At 44.8% G+C, this 23,185-nt stretch overlaps 1 protein-coding gene across 1 annotated transcript in view; it reads left to right on the forward strand.

Annotated features, from left to right (window-relative positions):
* The first annotated feature begins 700 nt into the window (after positions 1–700).
* ACER2 (alkaline ceramidase 2) overlaps positions 701–23,185 on the forward strand; it is a 30,533-nt gene continuing 8,048 nt past the window's right edge. The window contains exons 1-4 of the mRNA XM_061199088.1: positions 701–917; positions 9,046–9,160; positions 9,890–10,031; positions 16,952–17,089. Coding sequence (XP_061055071.1) covers positions 810–917; positions 9,046–9,160; positions 9,890–10,031; positions 16,952–17,089 — 503 coding nt within the window. The 5' untranslated portion in view covers positions 701–809. The remainder of the gene's footprint in view (positions 918–9,045; positions 9,161–9,889; positions 10,032–16,951; positions 17,090–23,185) is intronic.

Genomic DNA, 23,185 nt, shown 5'->3' on the forward strand with positions numbered 1-23,185 from the left:
ACTGGGACAGCTGAAGTTTGACCCTATGTGTAAACGAAGACTACATTCTAACACTGGAGTCCACGGGACCGAGGGCAGGAAAGTATTCAAAACTGCAGAAGCGCTCTACCCAGGTGTGGGTGGCAGAGGCTGTGTGGGAGAGTCCTCGGCTCCACTCCAGACCCCAAGGTCTTCCTGCCTTAGCCCAACGCGCCAAGCAAGCCGGAGGGACTGAGGGCTTTTCTTGGCCATGAGTGCAGGCGTGCCACGTGCACTCGGACATGTTCCTCCAACATGCAGGCAAGTCCGAGCATAGGCTGCCACAATTTCGTAGGGGCCGGGTCCTCCTGGGTATCTTAATTTCTGGGTTTTCAAATTTTTGCCAGGGCGGGCTCTGGCGCTCTTTGCGCAACTGGGGTAGGGGGCGCCTGCAAGTCTGAGCTGCAAGGTGGGCGTGGGCAGGCCCGTCAAGGCCTTTGCCACCTGCTGGCAACAGACGCGTCCAGAGGTGGGGGTAGGAGGAGACAGGTCCCCTCCCCGCCAGTCTCCCCTGCCCCGCGCATCCCGCCTCCGGGGTGGGCGTGGCCGGGGGCTCAAGGTCCCGCGGGCTCCCCCAGGGGGCGGAGCCGAGGGAGGGGTCTGCGAGCCAGTCACGTCCTACGCGGCAGAGCGGAGCCCCGAGAGGCCGGCCCGGGAGGCGCCACATCCGGCGGCTGTCCCGTGGTGCATAAAGCCGCCGCCGCTGCTGCCACCACCGCCGTTGGTTTCTAGCAGCAGCTCTGGCCTCCTCTCGGCTGCGGGAGCAGCTGCTCCAATGCCCCAGAGCGGCCATGAGCTCCCCGCACTGGTGGGACCAGCTGCGGGCTGGGAGCTCGGAGGTGGACTGGTGCGAGGACAACTACACCATCGTGCCTGCCATCGCCGAGTTCTACAACACGGTGCGGAGTGCGGGAGTGGGGATGGCAGCCGGGCTCGCGGGAGGGGGCTGTCCCCAAGCGCCGCCGCGCCTGGAGCCTGGACCTGGGTCTATGCGTGCATCTGGGGCATTTTCGCTCCCGGGCCAGAGTCGACCCACGCCCCCTCCCCTGCGCGCCTTCCAGTTCTCCATCTGTCCTCCTCTCCTGTCCCTATCGCCGACATCTGGGCTCATCCTCCTCCTCTAGTCATTTCTTTCTGATGGCTCTATTGTCTTGTTTGGTCCTCACCTGTCCCGGAGCCAGTGCTCCGTGTCAGCCCATTCTTCCAGTTTGGGTCACTGGGGGCGGTGAACCCACCAGGACTACTCCCTTCGTCCCTTAGGACCTCTGTGGCGTGACGCACTTGGGTCGCATTGTGCGTTTTTGCCCTGAGCACCTGCTCTAGCAGTCCGGGGAAACGGGGAGACCTCCCGGCAGGTCTCTGGGGCGGGGCCCACTCCGAAGGTTGGCCCCGCCCCAAGCGTACACCAATAATAGGTCGAGTTCCTTTGGGCCAGAATCAGGTTGACTGCTACGAGTTCTTATTTCCTTGCCTTTAGTACAGAGTTTCACACCAGCCCCAAGTTCAGCTCCCCCAGGCCTGTGCATTCTTCAGTTATTAAGCCTGGGAAGTGAAAGGGAAATTTGGGAGGGATCGTGTGCGTGTTTTCTGGACTTGCCTAGGTCTCTAGATGTGGGCAAGACGAAACTTCCCCACTGCAGAATCCTGTGTGCTTTTAGTCTTTGTGGGAGGGAAAGCCTGCAGTTGGGAAGGAAATGCCTCTTCTTTTTGCTATGCCCATGCCTCAGGATTCTGGTACCAAAATGTGAGACTTTGCATGGTCATTTCTGTGGCTTTTCATTTCACTGCCCTAACATGGAAAACAGGAACTCCCGGTTTAAGAGTCGCTGTGAATTTGAGGTTGTTCATGAGGATTTCCCCCTTAGATTTGCTGGAGAGAATGTCCTTGGCTTGAGTCAAATACTTCTTGCCTGGAAGGATCTCCCATGAGCTAGTCCCTGTCCTATTCATTGATGAGGAAACTGAGCTCTCCCCAGGGGAGCTGCTCTGTGCACATTTCTGGCATGGCTGGGGCCACAATCCAGAGCCTGCACTCTCCCTCCCCTCAGGGCTGAAATCCATTGCTGCCCTCCCAGCAAACGTTCCTCCTTTTTTTTATGACCGGATTAATTCCTCAAGGAAACCTGGCCCTCTGCTGCCCCTAGACACAGTGACAGATGCAGTCAGTGGAGGTGGCCACCCTTCACCTATTGTGCAACCTGTTTCAGAGCATGCTATCAGGTGTGGGCAGGTGCCTTCAGAGGATGAACTGGAGCAGGGCTGGGTACTTTCAACGGCAGTAACTCAGTTTCTCCACTTGTAAGTGGAGAGTACTACTAAGGATTTCACCAGAGTTAATGAAGAAATGACAGCTTGGGGACAGGTTCTCACACAGCCAGCAAGGTAATTATCTGTGGAGTCTGAGGCCAGCAGAGTCAGGCCTGGTTATTTGGCCAAAAATGTTAGTGTATAGCTGCTCTGAGTCTGCCTTGGAAAGCCCCAGAGTGCTGGATGAGGGGGAGAGCTTATTTTGTCTTAACTTTTAATCTAGTCCCATTGGAGCTGTTTCGTAGTGAGTGCCAAAGTCTTTTTTAGAAATGAGCTGTTGATCTTCAGCTGCAGTGTCTGTGGCTGATTAGCTCTGCTGGCCTGCCTGGCAAACCTTATTCTTTGGAATACTTGTAAACCGCAGAATTTGCTTTAGCAAAGTGGAGAGATAGAGGGTCTCAGAGAAGTAGTTGGCCATCAAACTTTGTAGAGTGTCGATCCAAAGAGTTTACCAAAAAAACGTTTCCTCCTCTTCTTCTTACGTCCTAGTTATCCTCTGATCCTAATCCTAGGACAAACCCATGCTTATCTTACGCCTGTATTAAGGAAGACATCGAGCTATTACTTGGTGACAAACATCTCATTAAATCCTCATAGCAAGGCAGCAGGCCTAATTATCCACTTTACAAGAAAATAATAATCATTACTCATTTTGAGAAAAAAAATGGAAGGAATAAAGATGTAAAATCAGGAGAAGACTGGGAGGGGGATCTAGAACCTTCTTAATGGAGCTTGGCAGTAGCACATCACTACTGCAACTGCAGTTACTCCTGGCTACCACTAGTTGTTCGCTATGTGTTGAAGCTCTGCTGGGTACTCTACAGTCACCCTCAGCAGTGGGTGCTATTTATTACATCCGCTTCGTAAAGGGGGAAACTGGGGTCTAGAAAGATTTTGCAACTTGCTAAGGTCAAGAAAATGGCAGAGGGGGCTTCCCTGGTGGCACAGTGGTTGAGAAGCTGCCTGCCAATGCAGGGGACACGGGTTCGAGCCCTGGTCTGGGAAGATCCCACATGCCGCGGAGCAACTGGGCCCGTGAGCCACAATTACTGAGCCTGTGTGTCTGGAGCCTGTGCTCCGCAACAAGAGAGGCCGCGATAGTGAGAGGCCCGCGCACCGCGATGAAGAGTGGCCCCCGCTTGCCACAACTAGAGAAAGCCCTCGCATAGAAACGAAGACCCAACACAGCCAAAAATAAATTAAAAAAAAAAAAAAAGAAAAGAAAATGGCAGAACTAGAGTTAGAACTTGGACGGTCCGTTTGATCCTACTAAAATACTGCTCTTGAAGATGCAAATGCCGTTGTAGCTACTTTAGATTTATTTATTTAGCATGGTACAGGTATTTATTGTTCAGTCATTCTTTAACTTAAAACTCCTGCATTGGGACCATTTGATCTCTAGGCTAATCATGGTGTTTGATATGGGGAATAAAAGTTTTGTTTAAAGTAGTTTTTTTTTTTTTTGGCCGTGCCGTGTGGCATGCGGGATCTTAGTTCCCCAACCAGGGATTGAACCTGGGCCCCCTGCAATGGAAGTGCAGTCTTAACCACTGGACCACCAGGGAAGTCCCTTAAAGTAGTTTTTTGTTATTGTTGTTTATTATAAAAGTAACAACTGATCGTGGTAAAAAAAAAAAAATCAGAGTATGCAAGTTATAAAGCGAAAAATACCCTTCTGTATCTTTTCAGATATTTTATAAGCATGCAAAAAACATGTGTATTTGTGTAAACATAAAAGATATGTGTGCAACGTGTATATACACACCACAACCCAATTGAGATCATACTACAGAAACTCTTCTGCACCTTGGTTTTTTCCCTCAATTTGTCTTGGAGATAATCCCATATTGGATCATATAGAATTATCTTCCTCTTCACAATGTCTATACAGTATTCCATTTAATGGACTGACCATTTATTTATTAAACCAGTCAATTCATTATTGGTGGACATTTAAGGCAGTTTCTGTTTATTGTTTTCATTTTGGTTTCTGAACAGTGATGCAATGAATATCCTCAAATAGGCATCTGGATGTACTTCTCCAAGTACTAATTCTGGATGGGAAATTGCTGTGTGGAGGGGAGTATTTACTTCAAAGGCTAATAATTGTTGCTTAATGGTCCACCAGAGAGAGTACTCTGATCTGTGTTCCCACTGGCGATGTTTGGGAGTACAGAGCATTTTGCTTTTGGTCCCCGCAAATCTCCATTGCCTCAAATTTTGTCATTGTCCTTTGCGTCAGCCAAGCCCAAATATCTCTTCCAAGAACACATCAGGCCCTTACACAGTCTTTGACTTTTGCACATTTTGTACTGTTTCTTCTAAATACAAGTTTTATTGAATTGAGTTCCTTTTTATGTTTTAAGTTTTAAGGCCCAGTCACACTAAAGAGAAAGACTCCAGACCTAGTAGCTTTGGAGAAAAGGGGGGTATGCCTTTTAATCACCGAGCTTGGCCTTTGGGAATTCTGTTGGGGACTCAAGGGGACAGAAGGGAATCAACTGGTGCTGAAAAAAAGTCTTGAAGCAAAATACATGCCTAAAATCAGTCCATGATCTGTCACCTCTCCTAATCAGCTCTGCCCCCAATCGTCAAGTTAAGTAGAGTTCTCTTTATATGCCAAAGCCCGCATCCCACTATCTGTAGGGCAGAGTTATCCATCAGTCAGTCTATCAGTCTCTCCATCCATCCATCCATCCATCCACCCACCCATTTGCTGGGCAACTGTGTGCCTATCACAGAGACCAGACCTGCAAACAGTCATCTGGGTGGTGAGGACCATAGGAGAGGTATGTACAAGTCACTGAGGTGTTATTAGTACTCTGCTGGGGGTTGGTGTACTGTGGAGGTGGGGTGGGGGATTGTGCAGGAAGGCTTCTGAGTCGGGTGACCAACTTGTCCTGGTTTGCCTGGGACTTGCCCATTTTTAGAACTGAAAGTCCCATGTCCTGGAAACCCTCCTCAGTGCTAGGCATACCAGGACAGTTGGTCATTCCAGAGACAGAAATGGAGCAATGGAATGGATAGTTATGAATCTGCTTACGATTAAGATACATAGACAGCCTACTCAGCCCGGGTAATGCCCCTAGCTGTTTATGAACTTGCTGTTCAGAAAAACTTACAGCCTGTTGCTTTGTCAGTATTTACGCTCTGTCTGGGAAAGTGCACAATCACATGCGTCAGGATGAGATTGCAGTGTGTTCCTGAGATTATTTTGGTACAAATGGCTGGTAGGAATTCATAGAATGAGGAACTTTCTAAGGAAATAATAAATTTTAAAATTGTGGTTTCCTTTTAATTAAAAAAAAAAAAATCTGTTCTGCAGGCATTGAACAAACCAATTCTCCAAAGGATAATCCAACAATAGGCTTTAAAAAATACCCCTTGGCTGAACTATTCAACTTTAGTGAGCCACACAACTTTGAGGGGAAGTTTCATGTCTCAGTAGACATGGAGCCATTGAATCTGTCTTTCAACAAATGAATCTTTTACCAACGACTTGTTTGCTTTTCAGTATTTCTTTAGGAGTTCCTTCCTCTTTTTGTCTTGGGGAGCGTCTCCCTCTAATTTGGTCTTTTCCTTTTCATAGATTGATGTCTTTTTTTTTTTTAATTGAAAAAAAAAATTTTGGCCGTACCATGCAGCATGCAGGATCTTAGTTCCCTGACCAGGGATCAAACATGCCCCCTCTGCACTGGAAGGGCGAACGAAGTCTTAACCACTGGACCGCCAGGGAAGTCCCCATAGATTGATGTCTTTAAAAAGCATGGTGGAGACCAGCAGGCACTGGTAGATGGGCTGTGCAGAAGCAATAATGTGATTTCAGTGTTATTTGGGACTGTTAAAGTGGTGCTTCTAAATTGAACCCCCTAATATGGGCATTAAAAATACTTGAGAGGGGGCTTCCCTAATGGCGCAGTGGTTGAGAGTCTGCCTGCCAATGCAGGGGACACGGGTTCGAGCCCTGGTCTGGGAAGATCCCACATGCCACGGAGCAGCTAGGCCCGTGAGCCGCAGTTACTGAGCCTGCGCGTCTGGAGCCTGTGCTCCGCAACAAGAGAGGCCACGATGGTGAGGGGCCCGCGCTCCGCAATGAGGAGTGGCCCCCACTTGCCGTAACTGGAGAAAGCCCTCGCACAGCAACGAAGACCCAACACAGCCATAAATAAATTAATTAATTAAAAAAAAATATTTGAGGTATCATAATTTTACTGCAGGTGTAATAAACGACCTCATGTTTTTGTGACTAGTGTGTAAATACATTTGAAGGTTATTATTGTGTACATTGCTAGTGGTAACATAGATTGAAAAAGCCTTTTAAGGAGCAGCTTGGCCATAGATAGTTGCACCTGGCTGAAGCAAAGGAGATTGAGAGAACTTGAGGCAATAAACATATACAGTTGGCCCTCTGTATCCATGGTTCTGTATCTTTGGATTCAATCAATTGTGGATTGAAACTATTTGAAAAAAAAATTCCAGAAAGTTCCAGAAAGCACAAGTTGAATTGCTGTACACTGGCAACTATTTACATAGCATTTACATTGTATTTACAACTTTAAAAAAAATTTTGTTTATTTTTATTTATTTTTATTTGGTTGCGCCAGGTCTGAGTTGCAGCAGGCAGGCTCCTTAGTTGCGGCTCGCCAGCTCCTTAGTTGTGGCATGCATGTGGGATCTAGTTCCCTGACCAGGGATCAAACCCGGGCCCCTTGCACTGAGAGCGTGGAGTCTTAACCACTGCACCACCAGGGAAATCCCTGTATTTACAACTATTTACATAGCATTTACACTGTATTAGGTATTATACATAATCTAGAGATGATTTAAAGTATACAGGAGGATGTGTGTATGTTATATGCAAATATTATGCCATTTTATATAAAGAGATCTGAGCATCCAGGTGAGTTTGGTATCTGAGGGGGTCCTGGAACCAATCCCCCACGGATACTGAGGGACGACTGTACTGGGGTAAAAAACTGTGTTATATTTATTCCCTGGCATTGTAGGTGGGGTTGCAAATTGGTGCGCCTCCCACTGGGGAATGGCTCAATAAACTGCTGCCGTCTGCAGCACTTACAGCAAGTGTGATAAAGCTCCATGAGCTGAGATGGAAAAGTTTGCAAGGCATATTGTCGAATGAGAAAAGGAAGTTGCAGAATGATAATATTGTAATATATGATATATATGTATTCACATAAATGCAAAGAAATTGAAGATGATGAATCTGAGAAGAGGGGATATCTCCAGGGAGGAGGATAGAAAGGAAGACTTTAGTTTTGTAATGTATTCTTTTTCTTATACGGAGAACACATTCATGTACGTGAAAGGAGAAAGTTACTTATAGTATAACAATTCCATTTCCCTCCCTCTTCTCCCCTGTCACCTCCTTTTATTCCTCCTACTTCTATGTTTAACAAAAAGGAGAGCCGTGTTTAAATCACATAAAGGTCATAGGTGCACAGTGTGTGATGCAATTCAGAATTTTTAGATGCCCATGGAGGCATGAAGCCAAGGAGGTCAGAATGTGGTTGGGTGGGTTGGAGGTGAAAAAACATCAGCTTGGGGCAGTGGAAGGAGTGGCTGGATGCTGGCCCCAGCTCTGTGGGTGACTGCCTCTCTGACTTTGGCCAGCCTGGGAGCCTTTCTGGGCCCTTAATTATATCCCCTTGTAAAGCAAATGATCTTTAAGATCTCTCATTTTAACTCTTAAAGATCTCTGATTTTTTTTTTTTTAAGATCTCTGATTCTTTACATGATTCCAAGGAAAGTTAAAGGCTGTGATAATACGTAGACCCTTGTCCTGATTCTTCCTTCTCTGCTTCTTAGTAAATAAATGAGAGTCGGCTATATTTCCAAGTCTGGAGACTGCATACCACCTGGGACAGCTGAGGCCATTTATCCAAACTCTCGCCCAGGGTCACCAGTAGCTCAGAGGGCTCCTAGGGGGGAAAGAGGAAAAGGTCCCCATCAGAATGAGCCAACTAGAACAAGGTACCCCCTTCTCCAGAAGGATGCAGCCCCACGAGGGATTTCAGTCTTGAACTTTAACCAAAGGCAGCAGCCTTGCTCCTATCGCACCCCTGACCAAAGGTCTTGTCCTCTCTTTATTTCTCTCCCACTCTGTCCTTCTCCCCTTTGTAAAGACTGTGTCATTCCCATCCCCTCTTGTTCCCAGATGGTGACAGAGGCGTGCATTAGCTACTGTCGTTGCCAATTCCTACCTGTACTACACCTCAAGTTCTGGAGTTTGCGATGCATTTTGTTTAGTTGTGATTTCCTTGGTCTGGACACGGGTTCGAGCCCTGGTCCGGGAAGATCCCACATGCCGCGGAGCAACTAAGCCCGTGCGCCACAACTACTGAGCCTGGGTGCCTAGAGCCCGTGCTCTGCAACAGGAGAAGCCACCACAATGAGAAGCCCGCGCACCGCAAAGAAGAGTAGCCCCCGCTCGCGGCAACTAGAGAAAGCCCGTGCACAGCAGCGAAGACCCAACACAGCCAAAAAAAAAAAAAAAAAAAACAGGCAGGAAGGAGCCCCCTAAAGGGTTATTAAAGAAGTTGTGAGTTTTCCTGGTTGTGCTTTTTTTTTTGTTTTTTGTTTAAAAAAAGATGTATGGCCGCGTTCATCTCCATTTGCAAAGGACATACTGGGAACAAGCTGCTTTACTTTTTGCCCTTTTACTTAATATTCATCTTTTCGTTTTACATTTTCTCCCCCCAGATCAGCAACGTCTTGTTTTTCATTTTACCGCCCATCTGCATGTGCTTGTTTCGTCAATATGCAACATGCTTCAACAGTGGCATCTACTTAATATGGACTCTGTTAGTTGTAGTGGGTAAGTGGATTCGTTTGCGAGCATGGGCTGAAAGGGAGGAAATGGAATTCTGCACACTCCCTGACCCCTTTGAACATTATGTTTTGTAAACCAAAGTCATTCCGACGTCTTAGCAAACTTTTATGTTGTTTGCTAGATGCCAAAAGGAGGACTCTTTTGGGCTTGATAACAAGGTTGACTGTAGTTATCACAATTGCGTTTGAGAATTCATTTATGTAATAGCTATTGGTGTTGTGCCAGTGCAGTTTTCTGTGAACTTCTGAAGAAAGTCATGTGAAACAATTGAAGTCTGATGAAACTGTGGTTTCTAATGGACTAAAATAAAAAAAAGAAAACAAATTCTAGATGTTTGATCCTTCATTATTCTGGGAAATACTTGTATAATTTTCATTTCCTTCCACAGGCAGATTGGGAATTCTTAACAGTGAGAGAATGTTGACTTTTATTTACTGCCTGTTCCCATGAAGGCTTGGTGGATGAAGACAGAGTGTGTTTGTGCAGTTATTAAAGCTCTGATGTGCTGGTGTTTGGGCCCTTCTTCAAATCCTCTTTCTAGACTTGAAGTCTGCATGCCTAGGTGGTGTGAGTTTCTTCCTTCAGTTTCTTTTCTCAGAGAGATAGAGCGACCTGGTCATTGCTGTTTGTGAAAGGGCTATCCTTAAGCAGTGTATTGAATTTGTGAGTCTGTTCTTCTATGTGACCTTTTTTATTGGTTGTAATTGATTCTAGGAATTGGATCCGTCTACTTCCATGCAACCCTTAGTTTCCTGGGTCAGATGCTTGATGAACTTGCAATCCTTTGGGTTCTGATGTGTGCTCTGGCCATGTGGTTCCCCAGAAGGTATCTACCAAAGATCTTTCGGAACGACAGGTAAGCTTGTACTAAATTTTTGCATTTACTACTAGGTGCGGTAGCCAATATAACGATGTATTGGGTTGGCTAAAAAGTTCGTTCGGGTTTTTCCATCTTACGGAAAAACCCAAACGAGCTTTTTGGCCAACGCAATATATATCAAGAAAAATCACAAAAGAAAAAAAAAAGGGGCTTCCCTGGTGGTGCAGTGGTTAAGAATCCACCTGCCAATGCAGGGGACACAGGCTTGAGCCCTGGTCTGGGCAGATCCCACATGCCACGGAGCAACTAAGCCCGTGCGCCACAACTACTGAGCCTGCACTCTAGAGCCCACGAGCCACAACTAGTGAAGCCCGTGCACCCAGAGCCCGTGCTCTGCAACAAGAGAAGCCACCGCAATGAGAAGGCCGTGCACCACAATGAAGAGTAGCCCCCGCTCACCACAACTAAAAGCCTGCACGCAGCAACGAAGACCCAACGCAGCCATAAATAAAATAAATTAGAAAAAAAAAAGAAAAATCACACGCTATTGAGTCTAACCTAGTGATGAGCTTATCATATACTTATTTAATATCCACTGATTATACTATCAGACCAAAAACAACCTGCCAGATAAAAAAGGTAATTTTAATATGCTTGGGGAAGAAGTTATCTGACATTAGGGACAAAAAGTCAAATATCCCCCTTATTGGTACTAGCAAAACTAGAAGGATTTTCAGTGGAGGAGAAAAGACTGAATGGTAGTTCAAAGACCTTTGATTTCCTGCTATAATACTTCCTGAGTCCCACCCAACTCCACTAGTTTTAAATGTTTACAGTAGAATCCACACTGAGGAACTGGTTCTTGGAGCCATAGATAATATTCAAATTGTGTCAGTGTTGCTTCTGATGAGAGCTACACACCAACACACACACACACACACACACACACACACCTTCAAGCTGGAAATCCAGTATTTCAGGAAGGGATGCATTTTAATATCCATTGTGTTATTCTTATATGGTTATTTATCCAGTACATATTTTTTTGGACTTACTATTTACTATGAACTATTTACTATGAAGTTTTCTAGGCACTAGGGTATAACAGCAAACAAAACAACAACATCTCTGCCCTTGATGACCTTACACTGAAGTTGGGGAGATTATGAATCAACAAACAAACACATAAATAATATTATGTTAGGGTGTGATAGTGCTGTGATGAAAAATGAAGCTGGTAAGGGGGTAGTGGTGACTTGGGGTGCTGATTTAGAGTTTGGTCAGAGAAGGTCTTTCTGAGGCACTCTTGTTAATATCTGAAGTAACAGAAGAGAGTCCGCATCATAAAGATGAGAAATTCTCCCAGAACTCATTACAGAACTCATTACTCATAAGTTTCTCTGTACACACTGTTTTGTTAATATATATATATAGAGAGAGAGAGGTAGATAGATAAACAATCCAAAAATATGGATTCAATCAAGCAAGCTGTGTGTGCCCAGGGAAGAGCTATACCAGGAAAATAAAAGAGTTCATTACAGTGTTCCTGGTACCCTGAGTGGGAATAGGAGCAATGCAGCTATTAGAGACGCAGGCAGTTCTCTATGGATGGAGGTGAAGGAGCGTCAATGAAACGTGCTGGCTGCAAAAAGCACATTGTAGAACTGTGTGTGTAACACCCTAATTTTAGAATGAATGAAGCCTCTTTTTGAGTATATGTCTTTGTATATGCACAAACGTGCCTGGGAGGATGAGGACGGAAACTGCTACCATTGGCTATTCTTAGGAATTGGGGTGGAGAGAGAACTTTCACTTTTACCTTTAATCTGTACTGTTTTACAATTTTTTTTTTTTAAAAAAGAGCACATCTTAATTTTTAATCCTAAAAAATGCATTATTAAATGAGGTAGGGAGAAAACATTATTTATTTATTTATTGGCCACACCACATGGCTTGCAGGATCTTAGTTACCCGACCAGGGATTGAACCTGGGCCCCGGCAGTGAAAGCACTGAGTCCTAACCACTGGACAGCCAGGGAATCCCAAGAAAACATACTTTAAATGAATTAGCTGTACAGTCTTCATCCTGGGCAGCAGGATTTGAATTAAATAGTATTATCTCTAAATAACCATTGAGCAGATAGAAGTATCCTCAAGAGGTTACTTATCAAAAAATGAGAGAGAGAGAGAGCAGCTGTTTACAAGTAGAAACGAAAAGGAGGGTGTTCCTGGTCTTAGATGAAATATGTTCTCCATCGTGCTGAGACCTTCTCCAGAATAGAAACCGGAAATAGCCTAAGCCAACCTGCTGTGTTTCAGTTGTGTGTCTCGTTTCCTTGTTCAGCTTCAGGAGAGTGACTGGGGGGTAATCAGAAAGCCTTGGGAGGTAGGGCAGGGGTGAGGGCAGGGGTGGAGGTAGATGCCACTCGGGCAGGGACACGAAGTGGCTTGGCCAGTGGGGACTTTTTGCCTCTGCCTGAGAAGCACACCCCTTACCTTTTGGCCTTTTCTATGGTCTCAGAATGTGCCCACCAGTCACCTCCATGCTTTCCCTGAGCACACGTGCATTAAGTTGAGAGCTGAGCAACCACTTTGCTCTTAGATGTGATTGTTCAAGTCCTGGGATCTGAGTGAGAAGCTGACGAAATGGGAATAAGGGTTTTGTTTGTTTGTGGTGCTCTGGAGGCCTGGATTTGAAATTCCACTGGACAGTTTTTAATGTGTTCATAATAGAGAATCTTTTTCCTTCCTTGTCTCTTGGTGGGTGCAGGAGAGAAGAAAATGGGACAATGCTGTAGTAATGAAAACTTACCGACTTTAATAATGAAACACATTTTGAGGCAGGGAGGTCTGTGACCACCCGGGACTCTTCCATCGCCAGCACTCTGCAGCCTTTCTCTGGTGAAGATGTGAACTCTCTGCCTTCAGTTTGGGGAGAGTCCTTTGGAGGCACTGAGCGCCCTATATGTCTATATCCTTGGCTTTGGAGACCCACCTGGGTTTGATTCCTAGCTTCCCTGCTTACAAACTGTATAACTTGTCTTGACTCTTCAACTTTCTGTTTCCTCATCTGTAGAATTAGGTGACTCATGGTGTTCTTGTGAGATGATCCTGGGTTCTTGTGAGGGTTCTTGTGAGACGATCCTGCAGGGATCTTGTGAGATGATCAGGGTTCTTGTGAGATGATCCTGCAGAGCACTCTGTAGAGTACTAAGAACATGGTCAGTGCTTAAAGTTAGCTTTCGTTATTACCAATGGCACGTGGAAATTTCTGCCCAGCATTTCTGAGATATGCATACCAACTGAAGGAGAGAATGAACATTGCTAATTTTAACGAGCAAAGAAAGAAAAGGTGCACGTTATAGGAAAGGTAGCTCACTGTAAATAAGGATTTCAGCTCTATTTGTTGGCCTTCAATTTGCCAGTGGTGGGGAGAGCAAGCAGGCCAGAAGGCCAAACCCCCCTGTGTGGGCTTCACCATCCATGATGCGGGGAGAGATGGCAGCTCTGCAGTGGAATGGCAGGCCAGACCAAAGATTTCGGGTCAAAACCAGGAATTCTGGAGACTGGGGAGTGTGTGTCTTAACTGCCTGAACTTACACAATAGTTAACATTTGTCTCCCCTCAGCCCCACCTTTTTTTTTTCAGTGATCTAGACTTTGCTGGAATATTTCTAAAAACCTATTAGGAGTGGTTCCAGTGTGAGATTTCTAGAGAAGAGAGGGGAGAATGTGTTGGCTAAGTGACTTTGGATCAGACAAATATGGATTTCAATAACAATCCAGCTTTTTTTTTTTTAAGCTCTGATGCCCCATTTTGCTCATCTGTAAAGTGGAGATAGTAAAAGTATCTACCTTAGGGGTTAGAAATATACGGGAAAATCATATCAGGTGTATAATATAGTGTCTCTTACACAGTAAAGACTCACTAAATGCTAGAAGTTTTTATGAATGGCTAATACAGATAAGAGTTTTGAAGATAAAGATATCTAGAACAGCAGGGAAATTATCAAAGTTCATATGTAAATAGAAGTAATTGGTGGGATTTTTTTAAAAAGGGCTGTCTTTCATCTTGCCTGGAATGTCTGAAGAATTGTCAGGATATACACTCAGCTGTTGATGGTTATTAATAATTTGACATTTTTGTTTTGAGAAAAAGAACTTTTGTAGGCTAATTGTATCCATTTTCTAAAGAATTTATCTTGGTTTTTATGATGTTGCGTCTACAAAATGTAGGGACAGCCCTCACTTTATGATCCAGTTCATTTTTTGAATCCTGAATAGCAAGGTTGCAGGCTGAGGTTTGCCTGTCCTGCTCGCTCTCTGCCTGGATAACCTGGGGCCTCCATCTCAGACTCTCTGGGCTGTATCAGTTCCTTAGGAAATGACAGGGGTGGACCTTCCAGGACCAAATGCTGGAGTCCTGTGAGTATCAGGGGCTTGTTCTAAATAGGTTATATTTTAGCCTTAAAGGGGAGTTTAAAGCAGTGGATCTTAGCCAGGGACATTTCTATCCCATGCAGGCCATCTGGGAAGTTTAAGGACATGTTTTTGGTGGCCCCAGTGATGGGAGGTTTTATCATCCATAAATTCCATTTCACTTCAGAAGAGTAAAGGGGGCATTACCAAACATTTGATATAAAAAAGGAGCTCAGGGCCTGATAGGGCTGAAAACCATTGCTTTAAAGGGTAGCTAATGATAAGAACAGTAACAGCATTATTATAATAATATTATGATGATGGTATTGGGTTGCTAGATTTTAGTTTGGGGAATACAGGAAGAAGGGGTGCTAAGGGTTCCCTGACCTTGTGTTCAGCTTGAGCCCATAATGGGCTGGAAAGTTGAAAACAGGAACAGAGGCCACAGTAGTGGTTGTTTAGAAAACACCTGATGGGGGCCCCTTGCTTCCCGGATATTTCTAGCTCTCTCTGTCCCCAGGTCCTCTGGTGACTGTGGGGTCGTCTGGTGACCTCTGTTGACTTCTGCTGGTTGCAGAATCGTGCGTTCACACAATGTCCTCACTGGTTAAGCTGCCTTCCAGAAGTGCATTCCTGCACACCCTCTGGGGAGTGGTAGGGAGGTGTCTGCCCACATTACCCTTAGAGAAAGCATGTTTCGTCAAGCTTGTTGCCTTTGATCTCCTCGGCAGAACTACGATTGCAGCACCAGCTCAGTCAGCTTTTCCCTGCGTGTGATATTATCAACAATGATGTTATTTAAAATAACATTTCTTCTCAAACGATGGTCATGGTAACAGAAATAATGGATTTTCTTAGCACACACCATGTACCAGGCTCTGTGTTGAGTGCCTTAATGCTTGTAAGAACACCATGGGGCAGGTGTCTTGATTTCCACACGGAACACCTGAAGCCTGGGGAGTTTTAGTGACTTGCCAAAGACCCCAGCGCTGCTAAGTGATGGAGGCAGAATGTGAACATAGTGGGTCTCATGTTGCTCTCCGTGTCCTGTGCCTGAGTCCTAAACCATTGGATACAGAGAGATGATGCAATTTGGAAGTATCTGATTATGTGTTTATGCAGTCTAAAAGGCAAAAAAGCCTTGACGTGTCACAGAACCTCAAACCCAGTAACAGAGCTACCGTGGGTCCCCAAGGGCCATGCGCATGCTTGGGGCTGGGGCCGTGTCACGCTGCTGTCCTCAGGCTGAGCCGCAGACTTTTATCCGGTAGCTGAAGGATGCCGGCCAAGGCCAGGAAAAGAACACCGTTCTCCTGAGGATTTGCTGCCTGGATCCCTTCCCATATACATATATTTTCCCTCTGGTTGAAGTTCAGGGCTACAATTCATGTTCATTCCAGTCCGAAAGTTGGCAGCTTGATCAATGATTTCCTGTGCCTTGATGATAAGTGGTGTTCCTCTTTAAGAGATCCATTTGTATTTTGAAGGTTTCAATGCACTTTGATTTCTTTGTAATGGAATTTCATTCAGATTAGCTTCCTAACTGTGACCCTTTCCAGGGCTCTTGGCCAAAGTAAATTGTGCTAATGAGGAATGACAGAAACTTCAGGAAAATCATGTGCCCCTAAATTTCAGTCATGGATATGGCCTATGCGATCATCTAGTCCAGACTAGACAGGAAATTTATAGATAAGGAAACGGAGTCCCAGGGAGAGAGGAAGGAGCATGTCCAAGGTCACGTCGCCACTTCTAGCTCTTGCTACCGAAAGCACCTTCACTGAAGGGTGTAAGGATGGTATTGATTATTTTTCTAAGACTTGTCACATCGAAAACCTAACACAAAATTCCAATGCATACTAGACTGGATTGTCAGTAAATATAGACACTAGAATTTTAGACTTTTGTGTGCTAGACACATAGGGCATTTTTTTTCTTTTAATGTAGGAAGTTTTATGGTTTGTAAATGGTCTCTGTTTTTCTTATAAAAGTCATACATGTTCACCTTGTAGAACAGGGGTTGGCAGACTATGTTCTTCGGCCAGATGGGCCCCTTGCCTGTTTTTGCAAATCAAGTTTTACTGGTGCATAGCCATGCCCATTTGCTTACTTGCTGTCCACAGTGGCAGAGTTGAGTAGCTGAGGCAGAGACCCTGTGACCTGCAAAACCTAAAATATTTGCTATCTGACCCTTTACAGAGAGAGTTTGCCCAATCATGCTGTAAAACATCTGAAAAAAAAATACAGAGAAATGCCACTAAAAAAAAATCAAGTATTCATATCCCACCCTTAGGGATTTAGGTTGATTTTAATTTTACCATTTTCATGGCTAAATATTTTGAAAATTTCTTACCGTTTCCTAAGGATAAATTCCTAGAATAACCGAGCCAGTGCGCGAGAATGGTTTTCAGGTTCCTGGTACTTAGTGCGGAATGTCTTTTGAGCTTGCACTCCCATCAGCAGTGCCCGTACTTTGCCAGCATTCAACAAACCAACACGACCTCCTTTGCTAATGCATTTGGTTTGCTTTCACCCATGTAGGGGCAGGTTCAAGGCGGTGGTCTGCGTCCTGTCTGCAGTTACAACGTGCCTGGCGTTTGTCAAGCCTGCCATCAACAACATCTCTCTGATGACCCTGGGGGTTCCTTGCACGGCGCTGCTCATTGCTGAGCTAAGGAGGTGGGTGCAGGTCTTCCTGCCTGGCCCTGAGGCTGTCCCTGGGGTAGGAGCAAACCAGCTCCTGGTTCTTTTACTGCCCTTGAACGTGGAAGAGGAGTTACTCCTCACAAAGAGTAGTTCCTGACTTTTGGATTAGCATCAAGTTGCCTGGTTTGGTTCAAAATGTTAGTGATCTCATTTTCAGAAAGAGGGGAGCAGTGTATGCAATGCATCCCAATGATTTGAAACTAGCTTAGGAGGAACATCTCAAGGACCTGGTGAGTGCCTAGACCAAGCTGCCTAGAGTTAATTCTGTAGAAAGGAGAATAGATGTGCTCATGTGACAAGAATAAGGAGAAAAGCAAAGTCCTAGAGAGGCTATTGCATTTACACACAGAAGGAAAAAGAAATGAATGTCTATATACAAAGCAGCACTGCTACTTTCTCTGAGGCTTAGTTTCTTACAGTCTATCAGGTAAAGCCTTGGCTGTTGGCATAAGCATTTTCTTGTGGGAAGTTGTATGTGCAGAGTTCAGGTTGATATCCAGAAACATTTTAGTTTAGCTCTTGTGTGTTTATGACTGTCTTATTCAGCCCCAATTAAAACACAACTCAACCACTGCCCTTACTGTAATACTCTTTGAAAATGCTTCTTTTTCTCTGCACTCACTTGTAGACGTCCATTTTAATTCATGACTCATGGTCATGGACATAGATGCTCTTAATTGAAGTCTTATATTTATCCACCTTAGTGAGAGTTTCTCTGTGTAATGTGTTATCAGCTTTCTGTCAGTCTTTGTTTTGAGTGGAGACATGTATATATTTCCTTCCATTGCTTTGCCTCTGGGTGTTGTTTTGATTATCAGCAATACCAGGCAGGGTCAAAGGTGGTTGAAGAGGTATTTAAACTTGCTGGCTGGCAGTGGAAGGACTCTGTCCTGTCTTGTCCTGTCTTGTCTTGTCGGCTTTGAGTAGCCTTCACGGACCTGGGAAGTAAGAGACCCATTTCAGAACACTAACAGATCTTAAAGCTCTTTGGAAGACAATTATTGGGTTGGCCAAAAGTTTCGTTCGGTTTTTTCCATAAGGTGGCTCTAATAGTACTTAGTTGTCTTTAACTTCATTCAAAACAATTTTGTTAGATTGTACGTGACAGCTGTCATATTAGCGTGCATTTAAAAAAACCACTTATCGGGACTTCTCTGGTGGCGCAGTGGTTAAGAATCTGCCTGCCAATGCAGGGGACTCGGGTTTGAACCCTGGTCCGGGAAGATCCCACATGCCGCGGAGCAACTAAGCCCGTGCGCCGCAACTACTGAGCCTGCGCTCTAGAGCCCACAAGCGACAACTACTGAAGCCCGCGCGCCTAGAGCCTGTGCTCTGCAACAAGAGAAGCCACCGCAATGAGAAGCCCACGCACCGCAATGAAGAGTAGTCCCTGCACGCCGCAACTAGAGAAAGCCCGTGCACAGCAGCCAAGACCCAACGCAGCCAAAAATAAATTTAAAAAAAGACTTATTAAAATTGGTGAATTTTTGTAGCCATTTTAATATTGAAGATGGAAGAAAAAAAGCAACATTTTTGGCTTACTCTGCTTTATTATTTCAAGAAAGGTAAAAATGCAACCAAAATGCAAAAAAAGATTTGTGCAGTGTATGGAGAAGGTGCTGTGACTGATCGAACATGTCACAAGGGTTTGTGAAGTTTCGTTCTGGAGATTTCTCGCTGGATGATGCTCCCCGGTCGGGTACACCAGGTGAAGTTGATAGTGATCAAATCGAGACGTTAATTGAGAACAGTCAGCGTTATACCATGCGAGAGATAGCCGACATACTCAAAATATCCAAATCAAGCGTTGAAAATCATTTGCACCAGCTTGGTTATGTTCATGGCTTTGATGTTTGGGTTCCACATAAGTTAAGCGAGAAAAACCTTCTTGACCGTATGTCTGCATGCGATTCTCTGCTTAAACGTAATGAAAACCTTCTATTTTTAAAACAAATTGTGACGGGCAATGACAAGTGGATGCTGTACAATAATGTGGAACGGAAGAGATCGTGGGGCAAGCGAAAGGAACCACCACTAACCACACCTTCATGCAAAGAAGGTGATGTTGTGTATATGGTGGGATTGGAAGGGAGTCCCGTATTATGAGCTCATTCTGGAAAACCAAACGATTAATTCCAACAGGTACTGCTCCCAGTTAGACCAACTGAAAGCAGCACTCGGCGAAAAGCATCTGGAATTAGTCAACAGAAAACGCATAATCTTCCATCAGGATAACGCAAGACTGCATGTTTCTTTGAGACCAGTCAAAAACTGTTACAGCTTGGCTGGGAAGTTCTGATTCATCCGTCATATTCACCAGACATTGCACCTTCAGATTTCCATTTATTTCGGTCTTCACAAAATTCTCCTAACAGAAGAAATTTCAATTCCCTAGAAGACTGTAAAAGGCATCTGGATCAGTTCTTTGCTCAAAAAGATAAAAAGTTTTGGCTGAGTAATATTCCATTGTATATATGTGCCACATCTTCTTTATCCATTCCTCTGTCGATGGACACTTAGGTTGCTTCCATGTCCTGGCTATTGTAAATAGAGCTGCAATGAACATTGTGGTACATGACTCTTTTTGAATTATGGTTTTCTCTGGGTATATGCCCAGTAGTGGGATTGCTGGGTCATATGGTAATTCTATTTTTAGTTTTTTAAGGAACCTCCATACTGTTCTCCATAGTGGCTATATCAATTTACATTCCCACCAAGAGTGCAAGAGGGTTCCCTTTTTTCCACACCCTCTCCAGCATCTATTGTTTGTAGACTTTTTGATCATGACCATTCTGACTGGTGTCAGGTGATACCTCATTGTAGTTCTGATTTGCATTTTTTTTGTTAATTAGTGATGTTGAGCATCTTTTCATGTGCTTTTTGGCCATCTGTATGTTTTCTTTGGAGAAATGTCTATTTAGATTTCCATTTATTTTGGTCTTTACAAAATTCTCTTACTGGAAAAAATTTCAATTTCCTGGAAGACTGTAAAAGGCACCTGGAACAGGTGCTCAAAAAGATAAAACATTTTGTGAAAGTGGAATTATGAAGTTGCCTGAAAAATGGCAGAAGGTAGTGGAACAAAAGGGTGAATATGTTCAATGAAGTTCTTGGTGAAAATGAAAAATGTGTCTTTTATTTTTACTTAAAAGCTGAAGGCACTTTTTGGCCCACCCAATAAATTGCCGATAAAGACATCTGAATGGATTTGTAACAGTCAGCCCAGCGATGCTGCCTGCTATGAGGCCTGAAGTCAATAGAATGTTCTGCACTTAGCTATGTTTCTTGAGAATTCATTGCAATCTAGTTGTCATTTTAACTCCTGAGTCTAATCATCTGTTTTAGCCTATAATTTTGTTAAAAAATAGCTAAGGAAAGGGAAACTTTTAAATTCATATTACCTAAACAAGAGCAAATGAAAGACAAGTGGTTAGGGCAGATGATTTTAAGGTTTAAATTCTGCTTCACAACTGTGATCTTTAAGCAGGGAAACATATCTTTCTTTAATACTCCAATCTTTGAAAGTAACTACAGAGGAAATAATTTCTGTTCCATACGTAAAATCTTGGCCCCTGAAAAGCTAGTCATCACTACTGCTAATTGGTCTTCATCACGACATTAGCAAATTGCCGCGTCATGGGAAGTATCCCCCCTTCCATCTAAGGTCAGCCTTTCTACCCCTTGATTATTCCCTCTTCTTCTATGCTTAGTTTACCCCTGTAAGTTGTCTACTGTGTCATCCCTCCCTCTCCAAAGGATCCATCCCGTTAGCCTGCAGCCGTGTTTGAGTCTCCCCCATCTTCTCTAACACCCAAACCTGGACTCAGTCACATCTGTCTCCAGCCATCACCCTTTCTCTCTCTTGTCTGTCGCAGCCACACTTATTTAAAAGTTGTCTCCAGGGAATTCCCTGGCCGGTCCAGTGGTTAGGATGTGGAGCTTTCACGGCTGTGGCCCGGGTTCAATCCCTGGTCGAGGAACTAAGATCCTGTAAGCCGTGTGGCATGGCCACACACACACACACACACACACACACAAATAAATAAATAAAAGTTGTCTGCATCCATCACCTCTCATTTAGTCTTCAAGCCACTCCAATCTGGCTTCTGTCCCCACTTCGGTACCCAAACCCTCTTGGTTGTACATCCAATGGTCATTTTTCTGTCCTCCTGAATCTCAGCTCTCTGCACAATTCACCCCCTCATCCTTGGAACATTCTTTCCCGTGATTCCTATGACACCACGCCCTCCTGGGTTTCTACCAACTCTGCGGCAGGTCCTCTCAAGCCCCTCATGTAAGCTCCTTCTTTTCTATGCACCTGTCCATGTAGGGACCCCATAAGGTACACCCTCACCTCTCTGCTTTTCTCCCACTATACTTCCCCCTACAACCTCTCGTCTACTCCATGGCTTTAATTCCTGTACGTATGCAAATGGCTCTAACCCAGTCCTTCCTTCTACTCCACCACTGTGTATCTAGCTGCCTGCCTGATCTCTCCAACTCCACATGTCGCAGGCATCTCAAATCCAACTCATCCAAACCCAGATTCCTGATCTCCCTTTCCAGTTCTGGCTCTCTTAATATTTCCAACCTCAGTAAATTAGAGCACCATTTACCCATTTGCTCAAGCCGGAAGTCTGGCTTCCTCTTCCTTCCCCGATCATCTCATCTGATCACCATTATTTTTCTATTGGTTGGCATCACAATTAGGTTAAAGTTCAAAATCCTCCACATGGCCCCTGCCTGTGGATCTCTCCCCCACGAAGCTCCCCTTACATTCTGTCCTCCAGCCATTCTGACCTTCCGTGTCCCCAAGGGGGCCTGGCTCCTCCCGGCTCCAGGTCTGGGTTCATGCTGTCCCTTCTTTCTGACCCTCTTGCTTCGTTGACTTCTGCTCATCCTTCAGGTTTTGGCTCAACCATTTATATGCTCTCACAGCACCCCACATTTCTCCTTTATGGCCCCCATCTTGGTTGTAATTAAAAAAGTATTCGTGCTGTTGTTTTGCTCAATGTCTGTCTCCTCTGCTTGACGTAACTCCACGTGGGCAGGGACGAGGACCCCGTACACTGCTGTGTCACGCTTCCCACTCAAGTCCCGGAGGGGAAAGAGAAGATGCTTGTTGGCCTGCTTTGATAACATCCCCAGCAAGAAGATGCCCTGCCGCTCTTGTCATGTTCTTCCAGAGTGTTCCCTGCTTGTCATCAGCAATGATCTGTCATGTCTCAGCTAAATGTTCCTCATCCCACCTCCCTCTGCTCAGAACAGATAGGGGAGGGGCTGTTTTTTAGCTTTCCGTTTCTCATGAGCCTCATTCCTAGAGCTTGTTTCTAGTCTTTTCATACGTTCATTGTCCTTATTAAACCTTCTCTCAGACCAGGAGGAAACAAAATTTTCTTATGACTGGGGGTCATGACCTGACATTGACTGACATTTGTGTTGTCACATCACCAAGTGACTCAGCTGTGTTGAGAATATTTTGAAATAGACTTTTTCTGATTATAGGAGTGAATTTATTGTTAAGGAAAACTTTGAGAACACAACAAAGGGTCAAGAAGAGAAGAAACGACAGCCATCCTCTCAGTTTTTCTATCCTAAAATAGGGTCCTGATATATATGTGTGTATATATATGACTTGTGTCCTGCTTTTCCCGTTTAACCTCACATTGACATTGTGATATAAGCCCTGAAAAGTGGGGATAAAACCTGATGAAGCGCAGGTTTGGACAAGCCTCAAGTTCACATAGCCCTTGTTAGTGGTGTACAGCAGGACTGTGTCTCTAGAAGCAGAGAAAGGGTCAGTACCAGGTGCCCTGAGTCCCTGACTCTGCAGGGCTTTGCTTTCCCTCCGTGCTTCACAAGTGTCAGCCCCGCCCCGCCTCTTCCGTGACCACCTGCCTTTCAGCCTCTCTTGCCACGTACACCGCATCTGCAGCTCTCTGTGCTGGTGTGGCCCTTAAGCCAGATGTCCTAGGTTTAGTTAAATTGAGCTTACATAGCTCCCCTTATACCAGGCTAACTGTCTACTTATTTGTTGATGCTTGTTTTTGTTAGTTTTCATTTTACCTT

Source organism: Eubalaena glacialis, chromosome 9, assembly GCF_028564815.1.
Source record: "Eubalaena glacialis isolate mEubGla1 chromosome 9, mEubGla1.1.hap2.+ XY, whole genome shotgun sequence".
NCBI classification, from domain to species: domain Eukaryota; kingdom Metazoa; phylum Chordata; class Mammalia; order Artiodactyla; family Balaenidae; genus Eubalaena; species Eubalaena glacialis.